This window comes from Anabas testudineus, chromosome 11 (assembly GCF_900324465.2).
Source record: "Anabas testudineus chromosome 11, fAnaTes1.2, whole genome shotgun sequence".
Classification (NCBI taxonomy): Eukaryota; Metazoa; Chordata; class Actinopteri; order Anabantiformes; family Anabantidae; genus Anabas; species Anabas testudineus.
The window spans coordinates 926,086-944,618 of NC_046620.1; the positions used below are offsets into that span (position 1 = coordinate 926,086).

The window sequence follows — 18,533 nt, forward strand, 5'->3', positions numbered from 1 at the left end:
AAGCCAGGTGACAGATCTGTTGTTACAACAGATACAGGAAGCTGCAGGAAGGACACGTTTGGCTGTTAGAGTTTACTGAAATGAACTGAAGCTGCCTGCTGCTCACTTTGTTCTGTAGCAACCTTCATGAACCAGTGAGCAGTGCTGAGATGTTTTTCTCTGGCTGGGGAGACGAACAGATCCTGCAGTACAGCCACAGTCTGACCTGCTGGTCACTGAGCAGCTCCACTGGAGCAGCTGGGATTAAGGGGCCTTACTGAAGATCACCTCAGTGCCATTGGGCAAATCTCAGTTGCTCTTTTATGGAATTCTCACAATCTGACCTGTACCTACGAGGTGAAATGAAGTCTTCTTGGAAACGTCAAAGGTGGAAAAAGACAGAATAGATAATAGTGTTTTTACAAATAATGTAAAGTCAAAGAAAACTATGGCCCCCCCTCGTTCAAAGACAACTGAAGGAAAACCAAAACGAACCTCGAGTGTAGAGACTAGTTGTTGAGCATATAGACATGTGACATAGGACATGTACATAGTGACGTGACTCTATGGTGGCTCTCTAACTTGTGGAAAGGTGTTTACAAGGTGAACCAGCTGTGAACCAGAACTAGCCTCAGGTTTGTGTTGTAAATAAAATAAACACACAGACTCTGAGGATATAATTACAGCGTGATACGTTACAGTGAGGTTGATGTTAAAACACTGGCATAAAGTCATAAATCCAGCTTTTCTTGATCAGAGTCAAACACAAGAACCAGGATGATGAGGGAATCTTAAATATATCCAATCTACCAGGACCTGAGGTAACGATGGCTGCTGTTATATTACACTGTGTGTCAGCTGACCTCTAAACAGAAATATCCTGCGATGAGTCATAATGTAAATTAGTCCTATATCTCCTCAGCTCTTTTACTGTTTTAGTGATCTGCCATCTTAAATACTCTGTGGTCACAACAACATCTTCAGATACTTCCCATCTTTCCACCTGCACTTGATGAGACCTGATGCTTGTTTCTGCTTTCACATTCTGACCAAATCCCAGACAGATATATGAAGATAAAGTTACTCAAACAGCCATTACAGGGACTCCATGATGTGGTTTGTGAGTCCTTGCTGCAGCAGTGGATAGAAAAACAACTCTTTGTACGGCTGTCGACCTGCAGGAGTTTATAACTGATGATATTTACAGATGATGAGGCTGCAGACGCTCCACAGCTCTCCCAGGATTAAAACAAGTCCTCCCCCTCGAGAGACAAATACCAAAATAATATCACCTCTATTTTAAGGGGAGAGGGGGAGCAGAGGAATGGGGGAATAACCAACGGTTTGGCCGCAGATCGATCGTCATGAAGTGTTGTGCACTAGGCGCGAGCTACCTGACACTTAGGAGATATTGATTGGGAGGTGGCGCGAGGGAACACATTTCACAAGCTGCTAGCCGCTGCAGTGTTTGTGTGTGCTGCTAAAATCTCATCTTGTCTCAGCATATTGATGGACTTGAGCACAGAAGCACAGGGGATTTCATCTTCGGGCTCAGCTCTCGTGTCTTGAATTTAGAGTCCAACTAAAAGCTTGTGGGATTTGAAAGAAGCATTTAAATGACTGTCTCTGCAGGTTTTGGCCCATTAAATACAAACCACCTTCACTTTAAATAACTAAAGACCATTTCTCCACTGTACCAAATGTACCCACATAGTTAGAAAAGTCACAATTAAATCCAAACATTCATCAGCTTTTATCCTTGTCCATCGTAGGTCAAACTGTGCTAAAGCTAAATCTGTGGGGGACTTTTTTATTTTTAAAGAATAAATTAAATTCATCAGAATCCATTATTCTCCAATGCAATTACATACCTGTCAGCAAGCAGACAGAAATGTAGAGAGATAGAAAAATGTAATTTAAAAGTGAAATTAATCAGTGAAACTTTGTGATTAACAGAGTTTAGTTAGTGGCAAGTGAAAATATCCATTAGGTGGTTTGTACAGGACTTCAGTGATGTGACCTCGATGTATATTTAAGCCGTGCCAGTCATTTCATCAGACACAGTCAATATTATTAAGATTGAATTAGAGCAGGACACAATGGAAACCTGCTACTTCTACGATGTACCACTGTACTCTACAGTGCAGTATTAATATATTTAAATATGTAATCTATAGGTTTATATACTGAGGATCTAAAAACATCAAGTAGCTAATCCTGAAAAATCCCCACCATGATATGAAAATAGTAAAAGATCTGAAATTCAGTCATTGTGAGTCGTTTCATTTCACATCAGAGCGTAATGTCATCGTCTTCTAGCTTTTCAGCTCTTGTTTCATAAATCGGGTCTGTCTCTGCGCTTCAACACTTCCATCAAATGTGAAGCCAATCAATGTCAAACACAAATATTCCAGCAGGCATACATAATCCCTTTATTGATCCCCACTCAGTCTGAATGTGGCGTTCTCCTCGGCTGACAGCTCTTTGTATTCCTACATCTCCTCTTGATGTGTCTCTTCACGTCGATCGATGACTCAGGGAGCCGCCGGGGGGGTCGTGTGTCTTTTCTGTAACGCAGCAACTTTTCATACGCTGTTGATATGAGGAGCCGGAGTTTTGGATGAGTCACTTTAGTCAAAGATGGTTAACAGCGAGGCGATGAGAGGTTTTATAGTTTTTTCATGCAAACTGCTGTTGAAGAAAAGTTCGTATGAAGATGAACTCGTTACTTTCCCATGTGTGGAGTGAAGGAGGTGAAGGAGGGTCTGTGAGAACAAAGAGGCAGAGAGCCGGGAGACAAAACAGTTTCTAAGTCTCCATCTCGACCTGATAGGACGCCTGCATGTGTGACTAAACAAGCATCGTGGGTTTGCAACCTTAAAGCTAACGGCCACATCCAAATGTAGCTTCCCTGTGTTTCAGAGTCCTGTCTCATAGCAGGAACATCTTCATTCCTCTGAGGGAAACATGTATAGATACACCTCAGATCTGTGGGAGAGAGGGAAGTTCTGCATATATGAAATGAGACAAACTATAAAACTCAGTTTCAGCCAACAGTAATATTTATCATGTTGAAACAGATCTTATGAGACTGAAACTGGTCCCACACTTATCACACCTACACGCTTGACCTGCTTGAAATAGACAAGTGGACTGGAGATGGTAAAGTTCAGGCTTGTTCCTTGTTGAGCTGCAGTCGAGGGACTTAACACGTAAAAAGCTGAAAGATTGTGATGATTTTCTCAGCACGGTGACAATGCTACAGAGAATTCAGGTAACCTCCTCCTCCTCCTCCTCCTCGTCTTTTTGAGGCATTGACGGAGTTCAGCTACAATAATGGTGCTGATAATGGAGGAGCAGAAGTTTTATTCACAGCCACTTCATTTTCTGCTGAACCCTGGTGTCTCAATTCAGCAGTAAAGATGCAGTGTAGAGGCTGTTTTCTCCTACAGTATCCTCAGAAACTCACACACAGCTTCACACACACACAGCAAACAATACCGTCTATAGCAGCAGTTCTCAAAAGACACACAACTGGCATTTCTAATACAAAAAGAGCAAAGCACAGACGGAGCAGAGAGGAGAGGCCACGGGAAGATTAAAATGGACAGGATAAGCCGGTGAGATGAAAAGAGACAAGGAAGGAAACGGAGAGAGGCGAAGATGTGATGCAAGAGGTGGAAAGGAAGAAGGAGGAGAGCAAAGATGAGAGATTTCAAAAAAAGAAGAAGCTCCGAGAGAGATATCTGTGTCAGGAAGGTAAGAAGGAGGAAGTGGAGCAAGAAGAAGGCACTGATGAAGACAGGTGGTACATTCTCCTCTTTCAAGGCTGCCTTCGGGTCTGAGTTGGTGTTGAAGTGATTTAGAGTTTAATTTATCTCACTCCTTTGATAAAGTGGCTTTGACTCGCCACCTTTAGAAGTGAGCGAGGTGCTTTTTTATCTGTTTGTAGTCTTCATTTTCATCCATCTGTTACCAGCTGCTTGTCCAGGGCTGAGTCGTGGTGTCAGCTGACTCAGCAAGGTAGTCCCGGCGTCCTGGGGGATCACCAGATGTTCTCATAACCCTCTAACCCCTAACCCTAACACCAGATGAGGTTTATAATCAGTCCTTCAAAATGCATTTAAGTGCTAATAAATCAATTTGTCAAACACCATAAGAAGCACGTGACCATTTGCTAATCAGCAGCAAACACGAGTAGAGCTGAGGCCGATGTGATGTCATTACTTTAGCAGATATTTCATCATCATAAACTAAAGTGTTGGAGGAATTAAAATGTTGACCTGATGAAAAGTCCAAGTTATTATCATTCATCCTGAGGGAAACATGAAAGTCTGAATCAAATTTCATTTCAATCCATTCAATAATTCTGCAATGATTAAATTAAATTATTAAAATGATTCATTAAGTTAATAAAAGTCATTAAACACACTTTTCAGTCTGGCCATGAGAAAAAAGGAGGTTGAACCTTTGACCTCTCTTATCTAAACACCTTTGGCAGAATGAGGGACAGAACCAACGGCGAACTCAACCAGACAGAACGTAGGCTGAAGGTCAGAGCCAATCTGTAGGATGATGATATTACTGTGACCACAGAGCGATCATGGGAGGAAGAACGGGGAAAAGAAAAGGGAGAACTAGGCTGAGGCTCAGAGATGGGAAGGATTAATATGTGGGAGCATTATTAGAGCGAGTAGAGCAGAAAGATTTAGGAGAAAGAAAAGACTGTGTGGTGGGAAGACAGCGACGTGAGCGGCCTCCGTTTCTTCTCTGTTTCTAATCCCTGAGTCCAAACTACAACAGTGATCCACTAAAGTGTCAGGCGTCCATGTAATTCATCAGCAGTCATCGTTGTCTGTAATGAACATCATAATGTGTTATAACTAGTGCTCCTTAAGTCCCAGAGGCTGACGGGAGAGAACTCTGTGCTCAGCAGTAAAGTGAAGGAAAGTTGGACCAAGTTTGGTGATTATCCTCTATTAGCGTCAGATCACATCACTTCACTTAACAGTCCCTCGTCCTGCATGTGATCCGGTTCTGTTAGCATCAAAACCTCAGACACAATAAAGGGCTGTCGTACGTCCCCGTCCTGCATCTGGAGCATCCTCAGCCGGGACACAGAGGAACGTAGACCCTTAGAATCACAAGTCACGTGTTTCTAATCCATGAGCTAAATCGTTGTTTCTGTGACGAGCAGAAGTCTCATGTTGTAAATCACTGGTTTCAGCCTGATGTGTGTCCACGAGGAGGTGAGTGTTAGGAAGATTTAAATATCAGCATGATCAACAACCCTAAGACTGACTTTTAAAGGCCTTAAGAGGTTTTTCATTATTGTGCCTGTGTCTCTACCCAGGGCTACTCTAACATCTAGTGTCCTCACAGACGAGACCAGGCTAGAAACACTTGTCATAAAGCGGAAGACTAAACTTTTAAAAACCATCATTTACTCTTTGTATTTCCAGCATCGATCAGTGATGTAATTCATTTCATTTATGAAGTATTTTAATTTGCACTGTGACTTCAGCTTTTTTCAGATACAACTTAAGGTTCAACTGACTTACACAGCATCAGAAACAGTATATATATAATTATTTAGATATTGGATTTTTTTTACTTTTAGCCATTCAGGCACTTTCCCCAGTGTTTGTCCAATTCATTTATTTTTGCTTTATGTAGTTTTAATAGGTCCAGTTTGCCCTCTTCCATTTGGAGCCACTGAGGTTTCCAGTTTTCAGTTTTTGCTAAACCTAATGTGGATCAGCAGAATTCTTAACTAATGCATAACCCGAACTGCCATGTTGGAGCTTTCAGTCAATCAAACTCCCGCAAACAAACCAAGTGAATAAAACCACCACAGCCTGACCTCAGTGCAGCTGATTGAAGCATAAATACAGAACATTTTCTAAAGGCAGCAATATTATTCAGAGCCTCACTCAACTGCAAATCTCTGAGCTGAAGTGAGTTTAGTTTCTCAAACTTCTGCTGATAAGTGGAAGATTCCCTCCAGGGAGGAAAGGAGAGAGGGATGGAAAGAGTTGGAGTGAAAGACATGGAGTTGAATGTGTTACATAACTTCAGCAAACGACGGAGAAGGTAGAAAGGTAGAGGGGTAGAAAGGTAGAGGGGTAGAAAGGTAGAAAGGTAGAGAGGTAGAGGGGTAGAAAGGTAGAGGGGTAGAGAGGTAGAGGGGTAGAAAGGTAGAGAGGTAGAGAGGTAGAGAGGTAGAGGGGTAGAAAGGTAGAAAGGTAGAGAGGTAGAGAGGTAGAAAGGTAGAGGGGTAGAAAGGTAGAGAGGTAGAGAGGTAGAAAGGTAGAGAGGTAGAGAGGTAGAGAGGTAGAGAGGTAGAGAGGTAGAAAGGTAGAGAGGTAGAGGGGTAGAGAGGTAGAGAGGTAGAGAGGTAGAGAGGTAGAGAGGTAGAGGGGTAGAAAGGTAGAGGGGTAGAAAGGTAGAGGGGTAGAAAGGTAGAGAGGTAGAGAGGTAGAGGGGTAGAGAGGTAGAAAGGTAGAGAGGTAGAGAGGTAGAAAGGTAGAGAGGTAGAAAGGTAGAGAGGTAGAAAGGTAGAGAGGTAGAGAGGTAGAAAGGTAGAAAGGTAGAGAGGTAGAAAGGTAGAGAGGTAGAGAGGTAGAAAGGTAGAGGGGTAGAGAGGTAGAAAGTAAAGGTAGAAAGGTAGAGGGGTAGAGAGGTAGAAAGGTAGAGAGGTAGAGAGGTAGAAAGGTAGAGGGGTAGAGAGGTAGAAAGGTAGAGAGGTAGAGAGGTAGAAAGGTAGAAAGGTAGAAAGGTAGAAAGGTAGAGAGGTAGAGAGGTAGAGGGGTAGAAAGGTAGAGAGGTAGAGGGGTAGAAAGGTAGAGGGGTAGAGGGGTAGAGAGGTAGAGAGGTAGAAAGGTAGAGAGGTAGAGGGGTAGAAAGGTAGAGGGGTAGAAAGGTAGAGAGGTAGAAGGTAGAGGTAGAGAGTAGAGGGTGAGAGGTGGGGTAGAAAGGTAGGAAAGGTAGAAGGTAGGAGGTAGAGGGGGGTAGAAAGGTAGAGGTGGTAGAGGTAGAAGTAGGAGTAGAAGGTAGAAGGTAAAGGTAGGGGTAGAGAGGTAGAGGTGTAGAGAGGTAGGGGGTAGAAAGGTAGAAAGGTAGAAGGTAGAGAGGTAGAAAGTAGGAGGTCGCGCGGTAGAAGGTAGGTCGCGGTCGGGGTAGCGGGTAGCAGGTAGTCCGGGTCGCGGTGGTACGGGGTAGAGAGGTCGAGGCGCAGGTAGACGGTAGAGGGGTCGCCCAGGTGCCCGGAGCCGTCGCCCCGCGCCCGCGGCGCGGTGCCCAGGGCCAGGTCCGCGCACCAGGTCGCCACCGGTTCCCCCGGCGCGCGCCGAGCTGACTCGGTATGGCGGGTAGCGGTCAGCCGTTTCCCCCGAGGTCGTCGCGACTGTGTGCGGTCGGCGCAGTGTGTACGGACCCGCTGCGACACACCCAGTTTCCACCCAGTGACACCAGATGGACTCGGTTGTCGTGGCAGCAAGTCAGCCGTTTCCCTGGAGACAATCTGTGTGTGTCAGAGATAGTGTGTCTGTGTACAGTTTAGGTTGATCCAGAGGTAGAACGACAGCTGCTTTAACTAAACCACACACACACAGAATAACAGATAAGGTGACAGAGTGATGCATCTGTTTCTGAACAAAGCTGTTTGTCCCTGAAATCAAGAAAGTGGCTCCAACACAACAACTGCTGGAGGTGAAGAGAGAGAGAACAGGCTTCACTGTAGTGTTCATTCTTAATAACAACCTACACATGATAGAAAGGTGCAGCAACATAAAGTCTAATCCAACAGGATAATAATGTTCAACCTGTTTTAGAGAGGTCCTGTTGTTTCCAGTCTGTGTCCAGTGTTCACTGATTCATGTTCAGGTGTGTGCTGACTTGAAAATCCAATCCATAAGTGTCACTTGTTCAGTTTCTGGTGTCCTCAGCTAATCTTCTGGTGCGTCCCTTTCTTTAAGAGTAACTCCAGGATTTCAACTATTTAACAATTGAGCGCCATTCTTCTTTTTGGAGAACAGAGTCTTGAATGAACATAATGCACCTTTGTACTATTAACAGGCCGTTTCTCTCTGTCTCATTCTAACAACCATTATTCCTTCATCATCAACACATGTCCAACCTCATACCTGTATTATTTTAATCACTTCAACAAATCTCACCTGTGTGGGCGTTCAGCATCCACTGCGTCTCATTGGGCCTTCGGGGTTGAGGTTAGGACTGTTACTGATGCAGAAACAGGTTTAAACTCGTCTAATGGCTGATTTGGTGCCTTGAGAGCTGAGTTCACTGAGAGTAACAGGGAATTAATCCTGACTCTGTCGTGTCTTATCTGTGACTCTAATTCTTTCAGGATCAGTCCAGATGAAGTCTTTGACTCTTCATCTTCTGATTGATGCATGTCCAATATTTTACTTTTTTATTCAGGTTGTATACAATTGAAGGTAAATTCAAGTCAATCAGCTCTTGAAGCTGCACTATGTAACTTTATTATGGACATTTTCTCATATTTACAATCTGCTCCATAACTTATTCTAATGTACCAAGATGCAGTCGAAGCCTCCCATGAAAGGTTTAAAGGTTTTTGACAGAGACCCCCTTCTACCCAGCCTGAGAAGGTCAAACCCTGTGCATCACATGCTGATGTGAAAGGGCACCTTGTGTATACCTTTGAAATGCCACAGGTTCTGAGGGTGTCAGACGCCCTGTGTGGACCGAGTCTCAGTCTCTGCTTCATTCCCATAAGCAAATCAAGTGTTTCAGGCTCAAACTATTTTTAGGGTGTGTCTGAGTCAGGTCTAACTTAATTAAGACACTACTTTACTTCACTGATATTTTTATTCACACCTTTTTACTACAACAGACGTGACGTTTGGTGTTGTACTGATTCATACGCTGAGATGTTGAAGTCTTTTAGAAAAAGGACAAAGGGCTCTTCTTAACTGAAGAAGTGAGGCTGATAAACCTGATCATTAAAATCCATCTGTTATCAAAACGAAGAGGAAGTGAAGAGAAATTCAAAATGACCTCCTTTAGCTCAGAGTCTCTTCAGCCATTTATACGTCGTAATTACATTTCACAGCCTTTGAAACCTGTTAACACTTCTACTGTGCAGCTTCAATGCAGAGAACATGAAAATACAACTCAGCAACAACAGCGTCCAATAACTTGGCTGTATTTTAAACCTGCCTCAGTCTATTTGCGTCCCCTCCTCTGTGCCGTTCCCTGCTAGATGAACGAGGCGTTTAGGTGCCCAAGAGGGTTTGGGATTTATAGCGGCTCGCCGTCGCAGCTACCTGCTCCTGTTCACTCTCTTTTCCTCCTCATTGCAGCTCAGCCCACGCTGCTGGAAATGTAGCTTAAGAGATGGAGAGAGACGTGGTGATGGAGAGACAGAGAGTGAATGATAAGGGAGATAAATATTGAGTGACTGAGGGGGCGGAGGAGTTAGCAAATAAGTGAGGTGGAGGAGAGGTAAATATAGACTGAGCGAGGATAGGAAAGCATAATGATTTCATAATAAATCCAAACATTTGGAGGTCATTAAATGTGATTGAAATGCTCAACAGCTCTTTTATTACATAATTCAACAGCTTTAATTAGTTTATTCATCAGTTCTATTAGACAAAAATCAGATAGAACAAAATATAAAAAGGAAACTACACCATGTGGGTGAACATGTAGTGTCATATGACCAGGACAGTGTTAACGTGCCGACACTGAGCATCACTGAGGTCCTACAGCGATGTTAGCTGCTGAAATCTGGTCCTGCTCATCAGATATGGTTGAGTTCTATTTTACTATTTGCAGGTTCACTGTTTACCCGTCAAAGCCCTTTAGAGGAGCGTGCTTCAGTACGAGAGGATGAGGTTTTCTTGTAATTTAGAAAATAAAAATTCATTCACCATTTAGTCCAGTGAAGGACAAATGACCTTGAAAAACTATTTCTTGATAAACTTTTGATCACGGGGGAGTTGTTACCATCTACTCATACATTCACCACCAGTACTTCAGAACAACTCTAACATCAAGTCTAATGAAAAACTAAGTTTTGAATTAGACATGATGTTAGAATGAGAGGAAAGAGCCACATTAGCAGAATATAAAATGTTCACTGCTAAATGCAAAGAGAAACAAACATGAGCAGCGACGACTAACAGCAGAGTCGTTCAGTCAGTTCTATTAAAGAAGAATAAAACTTTGAATAAATGTTTCTAGTCACAATCACTCAGGTGAAAAATGTTTTTGCCAATACCGGCAGAACATGATAAACAGACCTGGAAACACGCCGTGCCAAATAAATAAGGATGTGGGCTCAGTGTGATCAGACTAATGAATGGTTCTGTCTCACAGCTCAGCAAAGAACGTTTTCATTCTCTGAAACATTTCTGGGAAAATATCCGTCCACCTCCAGAAACATCACGCCTCCAAATTCCTGTTGAAGATTTATGACTGGAAGTTTGTTCACGGGACTGTTGCCAAATCTTCAGCCTTTTATTTTTGACTTTAAATGAACAAATGTGTTGTGGACAACTCGGGTTGACTTTGACAAAGTAAAAACTTTCCTAGTTCTACTCAATACTGAAAGACGTTCGAGCTGCTTGTGGGTGTGATTAGACGCATAGAGACGTTGGGCCCTCTGTCCAAAACATCTGTCATCATCTGCAACATCTGCAAGACGTCCCAGAAACTACTGGCCAGATGTGCATGTAGTGTACCAGTGGATAATAATGACGTCCAGACAGTCGTGATACTTAGACGGACAAAGCTTTTGACCAGTCATTATTTATCTCACATTCATCCTGCCTCAAGATAAAGATAAAGTCCTTTTGACTGCAGCTGTTCTTTGACTCGATTCAGTGTAGTATATTTCCATCACACTAGTTCATGTAGCACAACAACAGACATGTTAAATCCATTATTACTGGGCTCTGTTCACTTCATTAATGATTATTCTGTTTTCATTCACTAATTAATTCCACTTGCTGTTAGGATACAGTCACTAATCCACCTTTCAAATTAAAAGTCTATCCTTGAAAAGTGGGGCTGTATCTTGGAACTGTTAGGCATTCAAAGAGTTTTTTTGTTTATTTTTCCAGTAGCTTAACACTGATTAAAATGGCAAGTGACTGGAAACAGCATGACTTTGTACTGGTGGAACTGATGCTGTGGATATAGACATTATAAGTAAACACAGAGAACTTTATTATATTGGGTAAATTGGGAATAAGGGCTGTTTTCTGCCACTGACTTAAATGAAACCCCGCTTTTTTCCAGCAGGAATAATTCCAGGTAGAATGGCACCGAACTCGGCCCCTGCTCCCTCTCACTGTCACTGCCGTTATGCTCCGGTCGTACTGTGCCATGGGGCAGTAAAAACTTCATTGCTGCTCCTTTTAAAAATTGATTTGAAGGTCAGATGGGAATGTGAGCGGTGACTGAGGCAGAGACGATAAACAGCTGGGACACAAACACGGGGCTGGAGATGCCGTGAGGAAAGTAAATGGCTCCATTTGCTGGAGCTGCGTTGAGATACAGTTTAGCCTCCTTCACTTTTACTGCTGATGCAACTCCGTGTGTCAGAGGGTGTGTTTTGTGTTTGCCTTTTGTCACTGTCGTCTGATTGCATGTCAACATATTCTCTGCTAATTGGATGACGGTGAATGTGTTGATTTGTTTTTCTCCTCAACCTTCCCAGTGATGAGCTGCACATGAATGACGTGACACAACCTAATTAACGTTGTCTTTACTTGTTATCTGGTCACTGTGGATGCACATCATCGATTAGCTGCCCTGGCAACTGTAACCCATGGCAACTCTTTCTTTCTTTCTCTCTCTCGTCTGTCTCTCTGCAGAGCCGGGTTTGAACAGGATATCGAGGGCGACCAGTCGTTTCAGCCCGACAGCTGTCATGGTAAGATAAACCTGGCTCTTTACTGCCTCAATAACGGTGGTAACATAAATATTATGATGTGTAAACAGTACAAAAGTCACTGAAGGGTAAAGCAACAGCAAAGATACATCAGTAAACTGGACAATTAATGAGATAAATGTGAGAATTTAATGAAAACACGTTGTTTTTTTTGCAGCTGATGTGTCAGCGACGACACGGAATCAAGAGTCAACAGTCGACTCCGCATACGGTGAGAAATTCCTTTTTATTTTTTCAAGTTTATAAGAAGGACTAATGTGCTTCACTTACAAAGTACTGGAGATTTCCATTACCAAACTGGTTCTTGTTACAAACTGTTTCACTCTAGAGTTTTCTACTTTACTTTAAGTATTTCTTCCACCTCTGTTGGTGCCAGCTGTCAGTGTCCTAAACATTTGTCACTGTTCTGTAATTAGATGTTTGGTGAAACTGTTTGAGTAAATGTGTCATCAGCTGCACCAGATGTTCTAATAACATATTAGATTAGAGGGTTTTTAATGTCGATGCTGACTGTTGTCAGTTCCAACATGCTCACATGCAGTCAGCTGTACCCTTGAAAAAGAGGCGTTCAATCCCTGCTAGACCCCCTCCATCCTATAATAATCACTTCAGGACAAACTCAGCATTGAGTGTGTGAGAGTTGCTGACAACTCAGCAGGTGATCAGATAACGTTGGCAGGTCAGGTTATCTGGCTTCCAGCTGTGCACAGGTACCAACACCTGCTTCCTGCTGTCCTCATCTTTAATCTGAAGTTCTGGAAGAAATGTGGAGTTTTATTCACAGAGTTGTTCAGGGAAAAAGCAAAGTGAACGCCTGCCACGACTCCACTGATACTAATGGAATTAGCACCTCGGCCTCATGGAGGCAGCAGGTAAACGAGGACATTTTGCATTAACTGGGTAACAGGGGAAAATTAGAATTAAAAGCCTGTCCCGAATAAAGACCTGTGTGGAGCGGAGGTAAATAAAGCTGTAGAGAGAGTTCATGTCAAATCTAGCCAGTTTTAGCCTCTTGTATTTTCTGCACGGTCACTGCAGCTTGTACAGTATCGTCTATTTCTCCTGTCGCTGGCAGATGATGATTAAATCATGTTTCAGTGAGGAGAATTGGTCCTAGAATAATGAATTTCTCTAAAGATCCAGATAAAATCAGAACCAATGAGAGAAGGAGATCAGTCTGACAGTCATTCCCACTTGCCTCCTTTCCGTTAACAAGCTCAACCGGAAGAAATGCTGTTATTGCGCTCGATTGACTCGTGTTGATGTACAGTAGCTCGTTGCTCAGTTTGACATTATTACCCTCCACTAGATTACAATCCAGCAGATCAAAGCAGCGCCTCGCCGAGCTGCCTGCTCTGTATTCATGGCTGCTACTCTGCTGCTACCTGACTGTCAGGAGTGCTGCCTGTAAACCAGCCGAGGTTTTGTCATTCACACAGCGACAGCAGACCCACGCAGTGAATCCCATTAAGTGTCTATAAGCTGCATTACCGTGATTAAAAAGAGAGACAGTGGGACGCAGCAGAAAGAGACGTTTCTGACATGTAATCCACTTGACATGAGCTGAGTTCAGCTTTCAGGAACACTTGAAGTGAACTCGAGTGGCTGCATCACGTCAGCAGTTACAATAGCAGTGATGAGGAGGAAGAAGGGGAACAGATCAGGTCACCACAGCCTGAGGAGGGCAACGAATAAAGACGATCAAGAAAAGATGAATTAGAGAAATTAGTTTTCCTTTTCACTACAACTAAAAATGTACTGAATGCATGATTCAGAGACGTCTTTTAACAGGTGTCCTTGAGCCTCTTCAGTGTCAGGGTGACATTGTTTTTACCTTATTCCTGCTGGGGATTGTTGTCATTTTCTTGCTGAGCAGCCTCGATCCTATCATAGTGCTGCAGATTCAGAAGTGAAATACACTGAAGTCCAGAGGAGCTTTTTTTAAGAGCACCCCGTCTCAGTCCTCAGAGCCTAGCGGGTGTCTGCTTTTGTATTCTGCAAAGTAAGTTAATTGCATTCACCTGGCATCCAGATGAGGTACTGTTAGTCCACTAGAATGAAAAGTACCTGTCTGGAAAAAGAAAAGCAGGAGACCAGAGCCAAAAAGCAGAGAGCTGCTTTACTGAAGAAATTAGTTCAATGTAGAAAACTGCAGTTTGGTCATTTACTACCTTAAGGTTGGAACCTAAAGCTGTACTCTGTTAAATCAGCATGTTTACATGAACAGTGAATCGAGGGGCTCTGTGCAACCTGAAACTATATTTCATCAGCTGCCATTAGCCTCTTTTAGCTGCTAGTGTTGTTTTTGGAGAGAGATTAACATCATCAATGTTTTCACACAAACCCAGCTCAGGGTTTGTGGATGTACCTTCTGTAACTTCCCCACAACCTCTAATTTGCCTCTTAAATCACTGAAGTAGCAGCAGGCTGTGAGGGTGGACAGAAGGCCTGCAGTCTCTTACATACCAGCTTATAAAACAATGACTTCCTGCCTGAATTTTCCCTTCATAAATATGACTTTGCAGGCAGAACTACACCTTGCTGTGCGGTGATTAGCCTCGACTGACTGACATGATTATAGGCGCAGCAGATGTAAAGCAGCAGGACATTCGAGCAATGCTGGTGGATTAATTTAAATACTTCCACAAATTCATCTCTTGACTCACACTAATTGTGTCTGTGATTAAGAGTGTCATTTAAGTTTTAGATTTTATTGATGCCTGTGGGGAGTACCCAGGGAGTTAATGATACCACAGCAAAATAGAAGCCGACAGCAGCTTCAGTACACGCTCGATAACATTAGCCACATTCTGCATAGTGCACATTCCTCACGCTTTCATTGTGAAACTGCAGCTTAAATATGCAGCGATTAAGCTGGCAGTAAATGGTGGTGGTGCCATTATATAGTGGGACTGACAGCAAGTACTTCCTCCATAATGGCGTCTGAGGCATTAGCTTCCTGGTGTCGGGCAGCCGGGCATGAAGGACTCCGAATACAATGCCTGACTGATATTGTAGCCTGTGTGCACCCGCATCTATCTTCAGCGCTACGCTAGAGTGGCCATCGTTACTGTAATGACATCGTTTGGCGGGGAACTGTTTCCATAATGACGTTTTCGCTGCAAATTGGTTATTTAATGCACTGCTAGGGAGGCCCTCGTGGGTTTAGTTTTGCCTCTGAATGGACATAAATTGCCCATTTTGCTGCAGTGTGCTATTACAGGGTAGTTTTATATTAGATGAGAGTTGACATTGTGCAGAATGAGTTCTGCAAATGCAAATTATGATTGTTCTCATACAACATGAATCCCGCCTGTTGTGACTTTTCACATTACTTATTATGATGTCGGTGAGGAGCTGAAGTTTGTTCTGCTGCAGAACTCGTCAGTGTCAGATTCCCTGGTGAACTCTTAACATGGGTTTGACCTCTGAGGGAGTTAATGATGGGTTGATTCAGGTGAGGAGCAGAGTTCAGAGTGTTTCTTTAGCTTTGGAGTCAAATGAAGCTCTCGGTCTAGTTCTAGTGAGATTATTCTAAGCTGCATTAGAGTGATTTATAATGTGGACATGTCCACTTTTCTAGCTACAGCGTGTCCACCAGATGTCGAGACAGCTACAGGGACGTGTTCCCCATCAGGCAGCAGAGCATGAGTGAGGTCCAACACTGATGATGGGTGCTAGGTTCTCATGTTGATGTTCCAGTTCCTCCCAAAGGTGTTGAAGGTCAGATCGGTTCTTCTAAAGCAAACTGGGAAAACCAGATAAAAATGATAATTTTATGCTTTTAAGATTTTCCTCCTATGAAACTTTACCCAAACATGTGGTTTAGGTTCCACTGCACAAGGCTACACAGCAGCATATGATAGCTGTACAGTGCCGTTATGGATGGAGATGTGTGACTATGCAGATTGTACCTGTTCAACTATGTCCACTTTAATATTGTTTGACTCGAGCATAAATTCTTACTTCAAGACCACACATTGGGTAGTTTAGAAGTACAGAATGAATTATTCATTTACTGAGCTGCTTTTTCTTCCTGTCACCTTCCAAATGTTTTTAAAAATACAGCCAAGTTTAGTTTTATTTACTTTTCTAATACCAGAATCAGCCTTTTAAAGCTCATCAGGTTCAATATAGTGTAAATATGCAAACCCTCTAAATTTCCAGCGAGTACTAGCAAGGCCCTCCTTATCCTCAGTGGTATCTGTGGCCCTGTGAACAGCAGCATACTACTGATAAAACAACTTGTTTTATCCAAAGCATTTGGAGAAGATTTAATGAGCCTGTGAGAGGCTGAAAATTGTGGAGGAGAATGTAATCCTTTGACCCGTTTAAAAGCATAAAAATCACCAAAGTGATCCATCCGACATCAAAGATTCACTGTGAACCTCTCACAGCTTTTCTGTGGTTTGTATTATAAGGTCATCCCACTGACGGCAGCGCATTTTAATCGTTTTAGCCGACTTGTACATGACTGTAACTTGGCGCCTGGTGTAGAAAACTTTTGGTGAAGGACAGAGTTCGTGTTTTGTACTTAACCTCTCAGCATCTGGCCATTTGTTGGAATCCGTTGGCTGCTGTTGGACGCTGAGCTGCTTCTCTGCTGCCCAGAGGGAGACGACGCTCTGACTCCCCTCACGTTCGACACAACAGCTTCTTCTGTTTTTTAATGACATGAAAGTGCGACTTTGACATTTAAAGGACACTTAACAGCTTAAATTCTGCTTAATTTAAGTGTTAAGCGTCTTATCACCCAATAGCAAAAGCCAGCATGACATTTAAATTAGAACTAATGCTCCATTTCAAATCAGACATGAGCACTTTCAGAAGTCATAACTGATTTTACACAGAGTGGAAATGATACCCAGTCCACACATAGTCAAGTCTCACTGACAGAACCGAGTCTCTTACCTTATCCTCCACCATCTCAAACTAAGCTGATCCCTAAAAACAACCTTTTAAACCTCAAAAAGCCGCTTCTTGACGTGAGGATTGGACAACATGACCTCTCGGTGATGGTATGAAACTAAAATTTGTCCACACAACCAGAAACTCTAACGATGCCTCCTGTAGCCTAAAGTGGCATGTGAATTTTTTATAACTAGCAACGTAGCTCACACAAAAACACAACTTGTCCTGCTTACTCATACACACACAGTTTCACCTACACACACACACACACACACACAAAAAAAACTGCATTTCCTTCCTGTGTACCTGAGACCTTGAGATTCAGTGTTGATGACGGAGCAGAAATGTCAGCTCTAAGGCACCGTGTGTGCGGATGGATGGGTAAAAGCCTGAGCTGCATTCACAAGTGTGTATCTAAGTGAAAAGAGGCTGCAGCTCAGTGAAGGAGGTCAGGACGTCTCCATTAGATCCTCTTCTCTGCTGGAAGAAGAAAAAAGCAAACAGAGTTTAAAAAACAGCAGGTGAAGCTCCATCTCACCTCGGTCATTCCTAAAGAGCTGCTTTCCAAAATGCCACATATCCATTTTACCAGAGGCCGCGCTTGTTGAGTACTGCCGCACATCAAAACTCGACACCACGGTGGCTTGAGTTTCAAAAACCTGGGAGTAATGATATTTGGCATTTATTTAGTTGGAGTTTTACTGTTGTTACATGTATCTTAAGTTCCTCTCTGTAAGACAGCAGCACCGTTCATTTCTAATGTTGTCACACATGTTGTTATCGCTCAGATATTTCTGGTCCAGACCAGAACATACAGTATGACATGTGCCGTTACTGTTGGTGACGGTGCTTCAACATTAGGGTGGAGGTTGTGGTGGATGGATGACCAAACAGCTGTTTGTTCCTGAGTCGTAGCTACAGTTGTTACATCAGTAAGTCGTTATTTGAACCTAAAGTTTGATCCTAATTAAGCAGGTTTTATTTGAAAGATTATATAAAAATGAAGTTTTTAAATTTGAATAGTAACAACGACGTTTAGCCAGAAGTACAAAGCTAAAACAAACTGTAGTTTTCCAGGAGCAGTCGGATTGTCGGAGATAAGTGCAGCACAGGAAGACGTTATTAAACTGATTCTTTATCTCTGTGCTAGAAATCAACAAGCTCACTTTCCGCTCTCTACTCTGCAGAAGAGGCGATATCCTAATTACAGTGTTTGTGTAACAAAGACACAAAGAGTGCTATTATAGTTTCTGATGAGCTTCCGCGTGCAGGAGAACAAAACAAGAGTGTGTGCATCAAGTAAAAGTGTTAAGTGTGTGACACTGTGTGTGTACCAATTGCTTGGCACGAGATTCTGCGTGTACGAGTGTGTCTTTGGCGTGTGTGAGCAGGCAAAAGAGCCATCATAGCATGTTAAAGTGTTTTTTAATGAGCTGGAGCTCTTACAAATGGACCGAGTGTGTTGTGTGGCTCATGCTGAACAGGCGGGGATGAGAGGTGTTAGGAAGCAGCCAAAAGCAGTTGTATTGACGCTAATTATCTTCATCTTCTCTGTGCGCCCTGCACAACGAGCAGAAGAATAAAAGCAGCTTCGCTGGATGAATTTCAGGCAGTGGTTTGTTGTTTACCAGCATCCGGCCTGTGTTAAATGGTGATGGGGATATTTTTGGGGATTTCTGCAGCCTCACATATTTTT

The 18,533-nt window shown here is 42.9% G+C and overlaps 1 protein-coding gene across 3 annotated transcripts in view; it reads left to right on the plus strand.

The window, feature by feature from the left end:
* The window catches only part of LOC113155161 (semaphorin-6D-like), a 120,076-nt gene that overhangs the window by 86,386 nt on the left and 15,157 nt on the right, over window positions 1-18,533 (plus strand). For all 3 annotated transcript variants that reach the window (XM_026349716.1, XM_026349717.1, XM_026349718.1), the window contains 2 exons: window positions 11,850-11,908; window positions 12,084-12,137. In XM_026349716.1, the coding sequence (XP_026205501.1) occupies window positions 11,850-11,908; window positions 12,084-12,137 (113 nt within the window). The remainder of the gene's footprint in view (window positions 1-11,849; window positions 11,909-12,083; window positions 12,138-18,533) is intronic.